The 18,568-nt window shown below is 36.5% G+C and overlaps 1 protein-coding gene across 4 annotated transcripts in view; it reads left to right on the forward strand.

The window, feature by feature from the left end:
- KIF13A (kinesin family member 13A) overlaps window positions 1–18,568 on the forward strand; it is a 116,426-nt gene that overhangs the window by 51,571 nt on the left and 46,287 nt on the right. For all 4 annotated transcript variants that reach the window (XR_009957644.1, XM_062569920.1, XM_062569918.1 and 1 more), the window contains exons 5-11: window positions 7,924–8,016; window positions 8,579–8,759; window positions 9,318–9,405; window positions 10,705–10,839; window positions 11,710–11,822; window positions 17,153–17,264; window positions 17,714–17,926. Coding sequence is in view for 3 of the 4 variants with exons in the window: in XM_062569920.1 (XP_062425904.1) it covers window positions 7,924–8,016; window positions 8,579–8,759; window positions 9,318–9,405; window positions 10,705–10,839; window positions 11,710–11,822; window positions 17,153–17,264; window positions 17,714–17,926 (935 nt within the window). In the remaining variant the exon portion in view is untranslated. The remainder of the gene's footprint in view (window positions 1–7,923; window positions 8,017–8,578; window positions 8,760–9,317; window positions 9,406–10,704; window positions 10,840–11,709; window positions 11,823–17,152; window positions 17,265–17,713; window positions 17,927–18,568) is intronic.

Genomic DNA, 18,568 nt, shown 5'->3' on the forward strand with positions numbered 1-18,568 from the left:
TTGTTCCTCCTGGTCTAATGTAATAAAACCCTATTATTCTAGGTACCTCACAAATATACATGTTGTCTGTGTCAAGAGATCATATGACAGACTCTCCAGAGTTAAGAGTTTCAAGGCACTAAGCAAGTCACCAGCCACCCTGACTTTTTCTGAGCTAAACTGTAATCTCTTGTTTGGACACTGGGTTACAGAAGGGATGCTGATCAGGAAGCTAGATAAATGCATTAGAAGCCCACTACCCAAAACAGCTCAATGTAGATGTGTAAGTTTACTGTCACTGGCTATCCTATTAATCATCACTGACTGAGCAAAACCAACATGTACTCATCTTGCATAAGCTGGATAGATATACTGGTGTCTATCATATTATAGTAAATATTTGCTTGATCAACATGGAGATCAAAAAAAAACAGTGTGCACTGCAGGTAACATGCATCTGAATTCTCACGTATGTTGATGTATGTATACTTTTTCTTCTGGCAACAAAAGCAAAGTTTGTGCTCTGCTGGAAATGCACATTTCTTACAGGATCTTTAAAGCTATCATGCAAAATTGCTTGCTATTTTATTTTTCACTGTGATTGCTGGTTGGTCTATAATATTATCAGCACCTATTTGAGCAAAAGGAAGATCCCTTTTGGGGAGTACTTATTCCTGTGTATAATTTAATAGCAATTCTTGGATTCTGGGGGAGCAGAGCTGGCCTTGAAATAGGATTAGTTATTCCTTTCTCTTAAACCAAAATTATTCTGAGATCTTCATCTTTTTTGGTAAATCAAAGGCTTATTTTATTGCAGTAGTTTTCCGTGTGCATTCATGTTCAGGAATTAAAGGAGCTTATTCCAATTTGAAAATTACCTTTTACTTCCAGCATTTGAAGACATGGGGACTGTTGGTGTGAAGACCTAATGCTGTGTACTTAGATCCTAGGTTATAGTCCAATAATTTCATACATAGACGAGCACTGTACTGGCCTTTTTTTAATGGTGGTGTACAGAATTAGGCTACTGGTAGAACAGTAAACACACGATTGCTTTATTTAACACTGAAGTCAAAAGTGGGTGCATTGCAGTTCTAAAGTGATTCAGCAGTGTCACTAACATAAATAGTGAAGAATACCTTTGTGTGAAGAAAAACATCCGCAGAGGGCATCTTTGCACTTGTCCTTGCAGGACTGAATTGCTTGTAAAGACAGTGAGGAGCCTGGAGCACAGAAGAAGAGTAAGCTCTCTTACAAGACCTCTTTGCAAGTAGTACTTTGGCTTCTGAAACTGTGAGAACTGAAGGCTATTAACAACATGATTTCTTGGCTTAGAGAATGCAAGACACAAAGCCCCATTTGCCTTTCACTCAAACTTCGTTTTTTAATCTTTTGTTGCAGTGTCATGCCTGGAACTTTCTCTTCTCACAGATGTTGTCTTATGACTCCCCTCTGACTTTTATAAGAAGTGTTTATAATCTAGTGTGTGGATTTTCCCCCTCCCCCACCTCCCCAAGCAATTAGCAAGTGTGGGGGAGTACTCTTAATACTGAAAATGTGTGTTTCTGAACAGTTTGTGGCTGTGTCAGGCCAAGCCAGGAACAGTTACAAAATTCTGGGTTCATACTGGTCATCGCATGTTGCTCACTTTGCCTGATTTCTGATTATTTAATTTTGAAAGATGTGATTGAGAATTTGGTGAGTGTAAGTACATCTTACTTGGAAGGGAAAAACAAAAATGAGTCAATGAAATAAATTTTTGAGAAAGAAAGGGAATTTGGTTATAGGACACACTGGGTTTGACATAATCTGGAAAAAGGATGTGTTGTCTGATAGAAGGATAGGGGATAAAGGGAAGGGGTTTTGAGATCGAGCAAAACAGCTTCTTAACTACCACTTATTTCTTCATAGACTTGAAGTAGGTTCATGGATAAGGACACACCTGCCTGCCGTGAAAAGCTCACAGAGACAAGTAACAGCATGACATTTTGGTGAAGGGGATAACGTGGAGAAATTCTCAGAGATGAGAACAAAGAATTCTTTTTACAAGCATACACAACAGTAGGAGCCTGTTATTCCAGTAAGAGTCTGGAATGAAGTGGAAGGAAGGAAAAAGGGGAGAAATAAACCCTTCAATTTGGGTCAGATTCAAGAGATGGTGTAAGTAACTACAAGAGCTGCTAGGCAGGATTTGAAGTATTTAAATCCCTTCCAAGGACCTCACTCCATAGCCATCTATCCCTGGATTTTTCTTAAACTCCCTAAGCTGCATCAAATTTGGCCTGAAAACTCCTAGGTCTGTGTTTCTGTAGATTGCGCTGTCCTCAGAGGCCAAACATCTGACTTCAGGCTAAGCTTTAGTTTTATATGAAAGGTATATGCTGATTACAGCTCTTTCATTAGCTGTTTTGAAAGAAAACTAACTACAATTTATTTAAAGAATTGTAGTCTTCTACCCTTGTGAAAAGTTTCAAACGGTGTATTCTGAGCAGGCAGGATGGTCTGCATGTTTTTAGTCCTGACTTACCCATGTAAACCCCTAAGTGGGGTATTTGAAACCTATCCCCCCCCCCTTTTTTTTTAAGGAGAGTGAGGAGATTCTACATAGATGCCAGCCATGTCACCCAAAAGTCAAGCCCAGCATGCTAACTGTCCTGCGCATTTTGTAGGAAACTTAGTTACCTGGTATGCGTACTAGCACTATGTGGGTTAGACATTTCAAATGTAGGTGTTGTGACACACAAACTGAAACACTCAGGACCCTTTACTGGATCTAAACAAGTAGACACCAGCCATATAATGCAGTGATCCTAGCAGGTCAGAAGGAGCAGTAAACTCAGATAGGAAATAAGGACCATCAATGGCAACCTCAGTCTGAATTAACAGTCAGAACCACAAGTATTCTAGTGTATGGCATTGTGACTACTTTGTGAAGAAGTTTCTTACTGGACTGCAGGAGTAAGCCTGGAAATGTTTAGGGCAGCAATACTAAGCATAGTTCTCCATGACATGATTTGCTAAAATGTTTGCTTTGTTTCCTGTTGTTTGTCTTAGCCTTAAACATCATCTGGACTAGAGACTGTTACCTATAAATAAAGCTACTTTGACCAGATCAAATTTTTAGTGCTATTTATAACTTGCTGTTACTTGGTTCTGCCTATTTTTGTCATTTAAGGGGAGAAGGTCCAGGAACTGCAGTGAGATGTCATGATACTGTAGTCATAACCTGGCTGAGGGAATCTGTGCTAATGTGCTGAGAGGCCTTAAACAATTGTTCTTATTTCAGATTGACAAGTTCTTACGATGCAGAAACATTAGACGTCTGAATACCACACTAAATTAGTTTTGTTGTAGTACACCTTGAATGAACTAAATGATTGTAGCTTATGAAAGGTTATAAATATTTCGTTCCTTTTTTTAAAATGGTGTTTTGTTGGGAAGTGTCCCCCCCTCCCCTTTTTTTTTTTTCACACCTCCCCTCCTTATTCTTCTCTCCACTCTTTTCCTTCAGGTATCTTTCACTGATCCAATGATTTGAGAATATATACACTGTATGTGTAAATATAACTGGCTTCATCTTACAGGTCGTGAGAACAGATCCTAGGATTCTTCTGCAATGTGTAGATTTTTCTGGGAGAGTAGAGATGTGTCTGAATTGAATCTCTGTGCGCAATCTGGAAACTATACAGAATGATTTGGAGGAAGTGAAGGGGACAGAGCATAGAAGTACAAGATAGCAAAATAAACTGATACATCAAAAAATGGTGTGTGTTGTAGTGTTTCTGCGTGTAAGGTTTTTTTGTTTTCCCTTTTTCAAGGACTTTTTGTTATCTTTTCTGCTTTAAATGTTCTAAAAGCTAGTCCTTAATTAGAGATTTCAGCTAAGAGATTTACACGGGTAGCTCTGCAGTTTGAAAACCTGTAGGTTTTATTTTAGAATTATTAATAATTTATTAGCCATTGTTAACATATACACTACTGTCTTCATTATTTTTACTTTGTCTTCTAACTTTACTGTGGAAATACCCAGCTATTTCAGTACCTAGAGAACATATGAAAAGTATCTTAGCTTCCCAGTGACATAGTGCATTGCTGTAATGCGTGGGGCCACAAGGATGGTGTTTGAGAGTTCCAAGAATTCCTATGTGTTAGAATGCAATTCTGAGGGAGGATTAGTTTTCTTTAGATTTCAGATAACAAATCACTAACTATTTAGAATGCTAAAACCTTCAATAGCTTAAGTAAGGTTATTGCTAAAGAAGAAATGTTCTTTATCTCCATTTGTTTTTATGAAAGAATATCATAATGTGACAAAGTACTAAACATATTAGAAATACACTTCAAAGAGCTGATAAAAAGATTCTTGGGTTGGTCTCATTCTGGAAGTGGCTTTCTAACAGATTGAGTTAATTACTTGATCTTTTTGCAGCTGGCAACAGGCTTGCAGTTATACTTGCCAAAAGGCACAGGTAATGACTTGAAGGTATGAAGATAAGTATAGCTGTCCAGTAAAAGTGAGACAGGCTTCTATGTTGTCTTGACTTCGATTTCTTGTTCATCTACAGAATTGAGTGGGCATTCATCGATATTTTATTAGATTTTTATTACCAAAGCATCCCGGAAAGCACATTAACAGAAGGGTTTCCCACCTTGCTGTGTTAGCTGAACTGTAGGATGTAATGGAACCAGATTTCTAGAGCATACAGCAACACTGTCTGAAAATAGTTCCAGTTTAAACCTTATTCCTTAAGGGAAAGAAATGATTGGTCTTGAAACAGGGTTGTGAGACCTGACAGCTCACATGCTTGCTGTGAAGACTGCAGGTGTGCTTTCCCCAGCCTGACTGTATGTGTCCCTGAAGATGTGTCCATGGTTTGGTCAGAAGATGGGTGAGGGGACCAGGTGTTTCAGTGTTCAGCCTTTAGTTGCCTCTACAAAAGGCTATATATGGTCTTACCCAGCTGGAAGATTGTGAATCCCTGTTTTAAAAAGAACACAGGTAGATACAGAGAAACTAAGTGCATGTGTTGCGGGGAGGGGGGGGAGGGAGAAGGGGAGACTCTCTGTATTGGTAAATTAAGTTAGAAATGAGTTAATACTTTTGCTCACTTCTTTCTTTTAAAAGAAGAGTTAGATATCAGTGGGAGAAAGCTCCTGAAAACAAGCAAAAATATTAACTATGGCAGAGTAAGATTATTTAGCAAAAGCAGAATGTAGTAATGTAGACAGTGGAACAGCATTATTTTCTTTGACCATAAGTGCACTTAAGCATAATTCTATATAATACAAGTTTTGTAATCAGTTAGCAAAACTCCCTAATAAACTGCCTGGGGGAAAAAGTGAGATTTCTTCATGAAAAGTATCTCCACATTTTCTGGATTATATGTTGTTAACCTCAACAGTGAACTTCATTAGCAAAAGAATAAAATAGCCACAATTTGAAATTTGAGTTCTTCAGTTCTTTGAGTGCACTTAGAAGCATTTTATTTTATCTCCTGATAATTCAACTGTTTAGGCTAAACAGATTAATGACCTACTCATCTGTGTTTGTATTATAAAAATCATTCTAAAATATCATTTTAGAATCTGTATCACTGTCTGCATAGCTTTCAGTTTTAGAGGTGATCATTTGAAAATTAAATCTTTTCTGCAAAAGATGCAGCTTGGCCTTAAGATTCAGACTGGGCTGCTTCTCTTGTATTTATCTGTAAGGGATTCTGTAGGTCATTTTATGGTTACCATAGCCATGTGCTATTTTATAACTTCTTGGTTTCTTCCTCTGCCTTTGGTAAACAGGGGCGAGGTTCTGTTGTATTACTGCTCAAAAATGGATGATAAACTTCCTCATCTAACAAATGGTTTTATTTCCCTCTCACAGTCTCTGCATTCTGTTTTTTTCATCTCTTAATAATTATACTCTGCATCAATCTTTGCTTGATTTTTGCATTCTTGCTCAATGAGAGAGTAAGTGGCTCCCTGCTGCTTTGGTAACTTCAAAATGTGCCCTTGGGAGTAGGATGGAAAGCAAGTTTGTGCACTGTGCATGCTTGTTAAACTCTTCCACTGAGGTGTTTCTTCAATTTTTGGTAGTTTGGTACTGTTTCTTTGTCTATTTTCTTAGTATTTGAAAAAGATAAAACAACTTATTTTATTGTAGAGAGAATTACTTAGTTGTCTAAGATATGTCAAGCATGAAATAAGCTTTAAAACAAAGCAAATGCTACAGCCATGAAGAGTCTGGTTTTGTCTGTATTTTGGTAGCAATAAAGGTATGAGAAGAAAAAAGCATGGATTCCAGCAAGATTATTTCTAGGAAGAGATTGCCTTAGTGACTAAAAGCATTTCTTGTCACAATTTTATGAAAAGTTGCTTGCATGGAAACAAAGTTGCTGATTTTCTCAGGCTACTAGCTGCTGATATGCCAGAACATGATTTATTTTGAATTGGACAGGATAATTATTGTTGGATGATGCATCACTCATATATATTGAGTGAATAATCATAAACTGAATGAAAAAATGCTAGGGTGGAGATGGAATTACTTGAGAGTACAGCAGATTTTCTTCTGTTTTTAATTTTTGTATTCAGTGTTTCTGAACTGTTAATGAACTCTGCTAATCCAAGGAACAGCAGCCTTTTGGAATTCTAGAAATTTAACTTGGAAGATACGTAAGGACCGTCTTTACTACAATAATTTTTCATTTACACCAAAGGAGAAAAGAAAATAAAAATATGAATCTTTAGTTCTAGTTACATGTATGAATCATTCCACAATCATTCCACAGGTGGTTCTGCAAGCGTTTTGTGGGTTACCAATTACTCAAAGAAAGAGTATAAATATTCTCATGCGATGTATAAACATATAGCTAATTATGTTTTTGATGCCACTAAGTGTGTTCGGGTTTCAACTATGGAAATTATTATTACATCCACTATACAAAATAATTTCTTGCAACTGGCAAATATTTTAGCATATCTGAAGTTATACAGACGATGATTTATAAGAGGTGAGCAAGTGAGACTACTGTTCCAAGTCACTCGGCAGTGTATTTAAGCTTAAATCAGTCGCCAAAGTAGGTATAAATACTGCCCTCGGCTCTGTTCTTCTTGCTTTGGGCATACGTGCAGATGGCGCAATTCCCAGATCAGAGCTCCAAACAGACTACCCTTTGACCTTACCTGTGGTGTACAAATTCTGAGCTTTCTGACTAAAACTCTGATGCCTATTTTCATATTCTATGCTTAAAAGATTGAAGGATACCTAAAATCTTCTGTCAGGCACAAAGAGAGGATTTTCAGATTGTGGAATTCTTTAGCTGATTACCCAAACTATGGGTTTGCCAGAATATAGGCTTAAATCTGTTTTTAAATCTCTCAACCTAATAATGTGCGGTTACTCCCATAATGTCATCAGAATGCTTTTATCTTGCTTGCAGCATCGCCTTGACACAGGTTTAAAAATAATAGGCTTTTAGTGAAACTTGAGGCCAATTCTTATGAGGAAAAGCTAGTGCTAGTGCAGCAGTGCTAGTGCTAGTATAGTATTTGTTGTAGCTATATAATATCCTAGTTCACTAATGTTTTTCAGCAATTCTGTTGCAGAACTCTTCAATTTAGTTTGTGATTAAAGAATACATATCCATTGCAAAATTTACCCTTAAATCATACAAAATCTAGGCATCTACATTGTTTTCTAAGTGTGCAGCTTAAGCAAATGCTTATTCAGAAAGCAATGGTTTCACAGGTAAATGAGCAGTATACTTAGATACAGATAACTATTGCACTAGTGTTAGGCAGCTAGATTTGAACTTCAGTTACATACTAAATCATTTGTTCTGATGCACTCAACATTAAAAATATTTTATGAATTCCTTTTCTTACTTTCAGTCAAATGCAACCTGTTTTCTTTCTTTTTAAAAAATAAATTAAAAAAATATTTTGTAGGTCAAGAAATGGTGTTCAAGTGCCTTGGAGAAGGAATTCTTGAAAAGGCCTTTCAGGGATATAATGCTTGTATATTTGCCTATGGACAAACAGGTGAGTCTCTCTTGCGGTAAATGGGGAGAAAGCTTTTTGTGCACATGCATGAGGTGGGGAGAATAGAATATTAATATTAAACTAGGTAATGTCAAAACATTATTTTTAGAAGCATTATGACGTTAAACTTCACTATTTATTAGGATGCAGTTTTCCATTCTATCATAGTGATTTGCATTTGCTTCACTGCTTTGGAAATTGATGTCCTGCGTAAACATAATGAGCTCAGCAAGGCAATGAAAGTGTAATATTCTTAACACAGCTCTGTAAATATGCTCATATTTATTACTTCTTGGAGCCACTTTCTAAGCCTGAAAGTAGTTCATACTTACGTGTCTGGGAGTGTTAAAAAGGGTGACAAATAATGACACTGCTGAAGGGGATCTTGGAAGTAATTTCTGTGGTTGTTTTATTTATTTATTTATTTATTTTGGAATAGCATGTCATGTTGTTCTGATATGCGCTTCTGGAGGAATATGAAGAGAATTAAAACATGCACTTTGTGAACAAATGAGTATTTCTAACTGTATTCTCAAGCACTTTCTTTTCCTTTTTCCCTTAGGTTCAGGAAAATCCTTTTCAATGATGGGCAATGCAGAGCAGCTGGGTCTGATCCCACGGCTCTGTTGTGCTTTATTTCAGAGAATCTCTGTGGAAGAAAATGAATCTCATACTTTTAAAGTTGAAGTGTCCTATATGGAAATCTACAATGAGAAGGTTAGAGATCTGCTTGATCCGAAAGGGTGAGTAGCTTTGTCCACAGCCACACCACCCACCCACCCTCTTCATTGGTAATTGAAACTTACCACTTCTGGAAGCCTTTGAGAAGGCTTTTCAGAATTTGTTTACATGGCTTCTTTAGAAAGATTTGGTACCAAACATCAGAGAGAAGAGAATATCCTTATAAAGCCTGTATATGAAGTAATCACTGTTGTGGATGAGCTTAAATATCAGGATAACCACATTTTATGATATTTTATGATACTATGATACGAATAAATACCATATGCAGCAGTTCTCCACTAGAAAACTAGCGGTACAAATAAATGCTTGGGTTGTAGTGTTGGGTATTAACAAAATAAATCATATACATTGACTGAAACCTGTTAGATTAATTTGTTTGTTTTCAATTTGAGTTTTTCTCTGGAAGCCTTTTTCTCCCCGCTATTTCAATTAAAAGACATAACAGTTTGACTTCTGCTATATTGACACTATTTTGTTATTTTAAATTATTATTTTTACTTTTGAATATGTAACATTCACTCTAGTGGACTGTGCAAAAGATCTATTTTATTTTATAGGAGTCGGCAGTCTCTTAAGGTTCGAGAGCACAAAGTGTTGGGACCGTATGTAGATGGCTTGTCACAGCTGGCTGTTACAAACTTTGAGGTAAATGGAAACTGATGACAAGTGAATAAATAACATCTGTGTACATAAGCAATGGAAATCATGTGACAAACTAGTATCTATCCAGATGTTTTGGTTTTTGAGAGTATGTACAGTCTCTGACAATCACAAAGATCTCCCCTAGTGGTTAGGAGTATTTCATCTGAAAGCATTAGGTTCTGCTTTATATTGATTAAAAAATAATAGCAGCAGCATTTTTTTATTTTGGAGTCTTCAATTTATATGCTGTATACAAAGCACAAAACACACAGGAAGTCTAGACTTTCAAAACAAAAATATTAAGTCTTCTAGAACGGATTTCAGCATGGATGTTTTTTTTCTCTGTTAAATACATCCTGCTTTTGCAGATAATATGAGCTATGTTGTACATTCTCATACATTTATTATTTATAATTCAAGTCCTATCACCAAATGAGCCCAGTTGGATTGCTGATTTATTTGCATGTGTGTGGATATTATAGAAGCCAATGAACTACGATAGCTAGATTAGAAAATAATTGAAGTGGGACTGTTGTGTGAATTGCATGGATTTTTTTTTTGAGGAAGTTATTTCAGGAAATGTTGGTCTAAAAATATTGTGTTGTATGGGTTCATGTAGTATTAAATGCACAACAATTTTTTTCTTCATGGGGAATTTTATTTTTCTGAAACGTTTGTGTATACTATAAAGCATAAACTGCTTTCACACCTCTGATGGTGGTGAATTATATACTTTGAAAGTATATCAGATTTGTTCAGATTTAGGAAATTTTGTTAATGCCCAGTCTCTGGCTGATGACTTGTGTAAACTGTCTGGAAAGACTGAGGAAGTGTGTGTATCAGACTTAGCATAAATCATCTTTGCTTTTACCCATGTAGAAAGGTAGAGCTCCAACTGAGGTGTAGCCCTTAGAGCCAGATAAGTGAGGAAAGTATTAGTGCAACTCACTAAAGAGAGGCATTGTGTTCATTTATGTAAGTGGCTTGATTATGAGCATTAAACAAATGATTTGTAAAGTGGATGTTTCCAGCATATTTCAGCAGCAGATCAGGAGCACGTACATTGCCTGTTGTTCCCAAGCTTTTAAGTGCAGCACTCAATGCAGTTGTGTAACTTAACCTCACTTAGTGGAACTGCATACTCTTGTACCTATACATCTCAAAATGTACAAAGATGTTTCTTATTACTTCTACCTTCCCTCCTTCCTCTCTCCCACACGTACACACCCTTCAATCTAGATGAGAGTTTTGTTCAGCAAACGTGCTTTTATCCTCACATTACCTTTTACTTTTTTGCTTTAGGATATTGAGTCACTGATGTCGGAGGGAAACAAATCTCGAACAGTTGCTGCAACCAACATGAACGAAGAAAGCAGTCGCTCTCATGCTGTATTCAATATTATAGTGACTCAGACATTATATGACCTGCAGTCCGGTGTATGTATATCTGTTCACTCATTTATGAAGATGTGGTGATTTCCTTTTCTTACCTTCATTCAAATACTGAATATTTTCAATTTGTTTTGAGCAATGGTCAGTTAAAATAAGCACCTTTTGCACTGCTTACCCCAGTGTATGCTCTGGTAGATGTACCAGTGGTATCACTAAATGTGGAATAAAGCTCTAAAGACACAAACACTTATCTTAAAACTGAAGCTATCTACCCTTAGCCTTCATTTTAAGGGTCACGATATCTCATAGAGATAATTTGCCTTGTGATACTGTAATATCTTTAACTCGATCTGTAATGGAAAGGAAAATACTTGCTGTTTTGACTTGTTCTTCTTTTCTCTCAAGTCTTTTACATAACTCACTGTTTTTTCTTTGGTATGCATATGTGATTTGTTTAGCAGTGCTGTTACACTTTAATGCTGTGGGGCCCAGCAATAAAAGTAGTGTTTTGGCAACTACATAAAGTTGAGAGAACACTGGAACAATGAGGAGACAAACCAAATTAAGCAAAAAGTTGGATCACATTTTAAGATTATATTGCCACTGTGAAACCTGTCTTAGGTGTTAACTGTTGTTGAAATTGGTATGTTTTAATGGCCTGCTATGCCGGTAAAGTTATTAAAGTTAGAGCATAGCTGATTCTGTTTTCTTAGTGTAGAATAAAAAATACAAGTGACTCTAAAAGAACTTAAAAATGGTAAGAATTCCTGCTTCTTAGGTGTTTAATGTCATACTTTTAAACTATATATTATGAACAGTGGTGTTTAATGGTGCTTATATCAGATTTGTTTGTGGTTTTTTGTGTGTGCGTGTTCACGTTCTTTGCTGTTTTCCTCCCATGTTTTATCTGTGCAGAATTCTGGAGAGAAGGTCAGCAAGGTTAGCCTGGTAGATTTGGCTGGTAGTGAGAGAGTGTCCAAAACGGGAGCTGCAGGAGAACGCCTGAAGGAAGGCAGCAACATAAACAAGTAAGGCATTGGCATATGCCAATTCAGAGCTTAATCTTGTAAGGATGATTCATTGGTGGTCTCTCTTGGTGTGCTTGTCACAGGTCAGTTCAAACAGTATGCCCAGTCAAAATCAGTTAAATATGTCTTTTTCAGTTGCTGTTTGCTAAACACTATGTGTTTAGCACAAAGAGCATGTCATTGGCCTAGGGACCCTGATTCATACTTGACTCGGATGAGGGTTACATGAATTTTGTCTGGAAAAAGTGACAACAGCACTCTTTAATTAAGCATATACCTTTTGCGAATCATTTATACACCCTGTCCTCAGGCTCATGTATTTGTCTCATCATATGCCCAAAGAAGAATGCAAAGTTGCAGAGTTAAATGGCTTTGTTCCAACATGTATTAAAATATGTAAGAGTATAATTCATGGCTTAAAAGACTAGAACAAAGCTGTGCAAGTTTAACACTGCCTTGGGCATTTGTATTCAAGCAATGACAAGTTTCAAGGCATGTTTTTTTTACCATAATTACTGTGTTATTCCCCAAAAGCAAGAACTTAGTACAGTATTACTACTGTCTTAAGCATACTAGCTTTCCTGGGAAAAATGAGTTAAACTATAACATTAAAAGCTACTGCTTTTTCAGTTTTTAATTTTAAAATGTTAAAAACTTTTTGTTATTCTAAGTTAACAATGACAGCAAAAAGTGTTTGAACAGCACTCATGCTACTTTTAGCATAACCTCTAAATCATTATGTATTTAATGTGTCATATTGGTAGTCAGGCTGGTGGAGTCCATGTGACATGAAATGATGTGATTCTGGCTTGGCTAATGGCAGCTGCTGAACCTTTTCCCTCCAGATTACTGGTTAAATTCAAATCAGTAGAAACTAGAAACTGTATTTGTCTTATGCATAAACTGACTAGAAACTGTATTTGTCTTATGCATAAACAAAGGTGAAACGAAATGTTTCTTTCTGATTCTTGGGGAAGAATTCAAATGCCAACTCTTAGAACAGATACCAACAAATTAAAAGTATAGCTGTAGATACAGAAAGACTTCACATTTTCTAATAGGATGCTTTCTCTTTGTTAAACCTGTAGGGCTTTAACACAGTAATAGTATTAGGAATGTTGGTTTGCCCATGCTGATTCAATATGTTTGATACAGGATTTGAGATGAAAGCACTGAATTCTTCTATTAAACATATTTTAGAAAAAAAAGTAGACAGTCTGTACTTTTCTCCCCGTTTAATTCTTAGATGGCATAAATCTATATTTCAACTATTTGTAAGTATTCTTTATTCAAAATAGCTCTTAGAACTAGTAGGGAAAAGAGAATTCTTACAGTGCTGTGCTTTAGTGTCCTTCATTACATCTTTATTGTTCTTTGGACCTTTAAGGAAGACTGACTTTTACTGAATGCCTCCGAATTTGTTTGTTTTACTCTTTGGAAGAAAATGGGTAATGTGTAAGATGCACCTTACCTATGAAAGGCAATGATTTCTGGAGTAATACAAATACTTGAGCTGTATACCTTGCTATGTCAGTTCCCCAACAATTACTGTTTTAATAAACAAGTAGTATCTTGTGCTGTGTTAGCATGTGCTAGATATTTTATGAGATCAAAAAATAGAGTTGCTGGAATTACCTGATGAATAAATTTGCTACTTGCTCTGTTTTATTGCCTTGAAGAATGTAGAAATAACGTACCCTTTTCTGTATTTATAAAAAAGGGAGAGCATGCACTTCAGCTATGCATACCGAAGCTGTATAGTGTGAAGTTCAACCAGTCTCTGCAGGTTTCTTTGCCTTTGTTTCTGTGTGAAAGTGGGCTGGAAATATGTTAACTTCCTTTTCAGCAATCTTGAGACAGTGTGTTGCAGATGAGAAATGACGAGTTGCTCTCCCTGGTATTTCTTGAAACAACTGATAGTTATATGACTTATCAATGAATGGCTCCTTAAAGTTGTGGTCAGTAAGAGTAAACACGCTCTGTAATGAGGGAAAAATAAGTGTTTTTTTTTGTTTGTTTGTTTTTTAAAAAACTGTTAAAAATATACAGACATACATTTCCCTAGTGCCACTAGCTTCCATACCATTCAGTTTAGCATAGCCCTCATTTCAGAGTGAAATAGTGTCAAGTACAAACCTGACAAGGCTGGCTAAGTAGGCAGAATTGTGGAAATGTAAGCTTCTTGTCAACAAGATAGGAAAGACTATCCTTTCCGTTTTATAGCTAGTTGTAACAAAGATTACTTCTGTTTCATCTTTGAGCCGGTGCAGGGTTCCCTTGGGTCATGAGGAAGGTGCTGGGTATCTGCCCTCTTTATTTTCGTGGTTCTTAAGGGGCTCGAGGTAACTCATAAGAAAGCTGAATGTGCTCATTGCTCCCCAGGATGTGCTAGTTCCTGAATGGAGCCTAGAAACCCAGGTGCTTAGCAGCTCTTTGCAGTGCAATCAAAGAATTTCTAGAATACAGGAGTAGGAAGAAGCAGAATAAAAAAGCTGTCAATTAGTGGCTAGGAACATTGTGGGGGACAGGTTCTGAACTGATTTTAGGGAAAACTTTTGTATTAGGTGTTAACTAATAAAAATAAAGGTTCTGTTTGTTAAAGAATTGATGGAGGTATTATGAAGTAGCTTGAATATATGTCATTTAGGGAAGCAAGTCCTCCTTTTCAGAGAGGAATCGCTGCCTCACCTCAAATGCTGCTGATTCAGGCTCATGCTGGGAGTGTGCAAGCTTCCAGCCGCACCATAGCAAGGGGGGAACCCAGCTGCACTGAAGAGACATGGAAAATGGGAAGTTTGCAGGAAAGAAGTGGGATTTTTCCATGGTCTACGCTATGTAAACTCACTCTTGTCTTCTACTAGCATCTGTCTGTTGGATGCTCTTGGCTTAGGCCTTTAGCTGATTGATTATGTTAGTGTTATGAGATAGAATCAATGTAATGACAGGTCTCTGCATCGTTTAGCATGAAGCAAAGCAGTCGCTGAGTGCTGTAATTCTTTTGTTGCAGCTACTGTTTTTAGTGTATTGCTTTTGGATCTTTCCTTATAGTCTTTAAACAACAACTTTGTCGTATGCAATCTCAAGCAGAAAATCTCTAAAGGACTGCAGTTCTGTTTTCATTGCATATGTTAACAATTAGTCTTAATCAAATCAGTGTTTATAAGAAGCCGAAATATTATCACATCTTTTAATCCTGTGTTTAAAAGTTGATAATGCTCACTTATTAAAATACTTTGGCTATAGCTAGAACTGGTGTTACAGACTTGTGAAACAACTTTCAATGACAGACCTTTTCTAATCTCCATTTTTTCCATCCCCCACTCTGAGAAAATGTCCTTGTTCTTCCCCTTTCTCCAGTTTTTGGCCTCTGTTTTCACATTTCCCTTCATTTCAAAAGAGAAAGAGGAATCAAAGAAGAAAATAGGGCAGAGTGGTTTTCTAACCTGATATTTTTTGAAGGCAGACTCCATCGGGCCTGTGCTGTCAGTGATCTTGAGCTGTATTGTAGGAAGTTGCTACAGAGCAGCGTATAGCACCCTGCTGTTTGTTCTTCCACAATTAACATCCTGCTGTCTTGATCTGTGGAAAGGGGAAATTGGAAATTTTAATTTCTTCTCTTTCCCTCCCTCAGCCTTTCAGAAGTTGGGAGACTTTTGCCTCTGCAACAGGCTAGCTGTCCTTTTTGGTGTGTGAATTTTTCGGATGTGCATAGGAAACTTCTCTAATGGGCAAATTTACAAAATAGAGTGCTTGCTCAGGTGATCACATTGACTATCCTCGCCTTACATTTCTTTTCCTTTTAGTTTTCCTTTCACGGCTAAGCTATCTTCATGTCACTTACTCTTTCCTTCTCCTATGCAATACAGGGCATCTTTTATGGCATGTAATTTTGTAGTTATTTACCGTCAGCTATCTTTCTTGACAAATGTTGCAGAACAATATTTTTATTAAACTTTATTTCATGAACTACCGGTAGTCTCAAACAGCATTAAGGCCCCTCTGTTGGTCAGTGTACTTACACTGCCTGTCTGCTAAAAAAAGTACTATATCTTTGAAAGGAAAACTCAAAAGAATGGAGTGAAAAAGTAGGACGATCAAAGATTTATTTGACTTTCTAATTACAACTCTGCCAAAGGTTTCTTTGATATTATCAAAATTTACTGGATAGTTGAGCCTTAGCATGAGGGACCAGTATTTCTCTTGGGCTCTGGCACTATCTGTTTTAGGATCCTTTAGGCATCTGTTTATTACCTCTTTACTGATGTGGATGTTCTGATCTAAATGTTTTCAGGATCCTTGACCAGCTCATTATCTTAAACATACTCACCTCGAGATCCCCACTGTTGTTTATAGTTTACCCAAGATTGTATAACAGTTGGAATATATAATACTGAGATGCTTTTCAAAGATTACTAATACAATTACACCTTCTTTTTAGGTAGAAGTGATACAATTTCTAAAATGAACACGTACTTATTCTCTTTGGTATTCTGGAGTGTAATTTGGGATATGGCTGTCTACTAAGCAATTTAGGACCTTCTTTGCCTATTCTTTTTCATGAAACATTTTGGTAACCTGAGGAGTGTTTGATCTTTGCTTTTTTCCCCCCCAAAGTTAGTGAAGCACCATCTCAATTGTAGGTCATCTCATTTGTCAAGGGACTTCCAAGTTAGGCTTCTCTGATGAGAAGTCCTTCATATCATGTGATGGCAGATTAGTTACTGCTCCACCAGGGCAGACTAGTCTACTGGGCTATAGCTGATTTTGTCTTGAGTTACCTCCTTATGAATAAGAGAACTGTTTAGTTTTAGTCTCTTGTTAAGCAAGTGTTCTTAAAACATTCTTCATAGAAACCGGATATTTTTGTTGTGCTGCCAACACTGACTTGTAGTAATGTCATGAGGCAGAGAGTCCAAGATGGAAAGATTTTTTTTTTTTTCTGTGAGAAATGGAAGATGTCTAATCTAAGGCAGTAGTTCTCCCTGTACTGAAACAGTCATCTATGCCCTTTTAAAACTTTTTGAAATACCTGAATACTTTAACTTAGTCTGCTGGGACTCAGTCTTATTACTAGATGAGATGAAACATTTTAGATATCCATTTTTGTTTCAAATATGTAACTTTCGTAGATACCCTGCCCTGTTTTGATCAGGATTGTGGATTAGCTGTCTCCTGCACTTTCAACTTAAATTGTTCTATGATGTTTTAAAAATTGGATGTGAATTTCTGGAGAGCACAAATTGAACTCTAGCAAATCTCCTCCTCTATGTTTTATTAAATCTGCTTTTGGAATATGTGTTCAAAGCTGTTCTGCTGTGTTACCTTTATAGATCTCTTTCAACACTGGGATTGGTTATATCATCACTTGCTGACCAAGCAGCAGGGAAGGGGAAAAGCAAGTTTGTGCCTTACAGAGACTCTGTACTCACTTGGCTTCTCAAGGTAATTAATACTCTATTCACCCTATTCACAAGCTGTCAGCTTAAGAGTTTGTGGTTTGTGGAATACAGACTCTGTTTTTATATGTGTGTGTGTGTGTATGTGTGTGTGTGTATATATATATATATATATATATATATATATATGTATGTATAAAAAATAAATGAACTAAGGTGCTCTCACATCTACAAATTATTCCAAGTCATTTGGAGAGGTTAATGTAGACAGTGGTAATTCTATATACAGTCATAATGGGCCTATTTTGACTTATAGTGGAATCCAAGCCGGTGGAGATGGTTGGAAATGTTTATTGGTCATATTTGGATGTAAACTAACCAGTGTATTTCACTATCTAAATAGTAAACTTCGTATTTTAAATGTCTTTTTATAAAGACATTTTGTATTTACAGAAAAATTTTTAATCCTTCAACTTTCTGTGAATGTGTCCTTAGGACAACTTAGGAGGAAACAGCCAAACTGCTATGATAGCCACAATTAGTCCAGCAGCAGACAATTATGAAGAAACACTCTCTACTCTAAGATATGCAGACAGAGCAAAGAGGATAGTTAATCATGCCGTGGTGAATGAAGATCCAAATGCCAGAGTCATTAGAGAATTACGTGAAGAAGTTGAAAAACTGAAAGAACAGCTCTCGCAAGCTGAGGTAACTATTCACAGTACGGTATAAACAGTTATTTGAAGAAATGTCACAGATTTTGAGAGGAAGATTAGCTTAATATTTAAGTCTTTCACAAATGAGGAAAGGAAGAGTGCTATATTAGTTTTTAAATAATTGACTGTTTCCTGAAATAGATCCAATTTAATATTTCATCATTTTTAGTATCTTTTTAAATCAGGACAACATTATACAGGTGTTATATAGAATAGGCTGTTCCAGAAAAATGTTAGTCATTAAATGATGCAGCACAGATTAGACCTGTAATACAGCTTCATAATATAGAACTATTGGCACCTTCCCCCGCCCCCCAATTGATGGAAATCATAACTGAAGGATGTCAAATGGAAAGTTACAAAAAATTGTATATTTAATATTGGACCTAAAGATATGTGCAACATTCCTATCCTTTATGTTTGTGAAAATCAATTAAGAATGGACAGGACTGCAACATTAAAACCATCAGCAGTATGTTTTATGGCTAAATAATTAACATAATGATTTCTACTAATTTTGTGCATACCCTAGTTGGAGGGTAAAGTATCAGAGCAGTACTTTTAATGATGTTTGGGGAAATTAGCCGTTGCACTGTAGGACAATATTTTTTGGTATTTTCAGGCAAAACACAGA

The sequence above is a fragment of the Rhea pennata genome, chromosome 2, assembly GCF_028389875.1.
Source record: "Rhea pennata isolate bPtePen1 chromosome 2, bPtePen1.pri, whole genome shotgun sequence".
Lineage (NCBI taxonomy): Eukaryota > Metazoa > Chordata > Aves > Rheiformes > Rheidae > Rhea > Rhea pennata.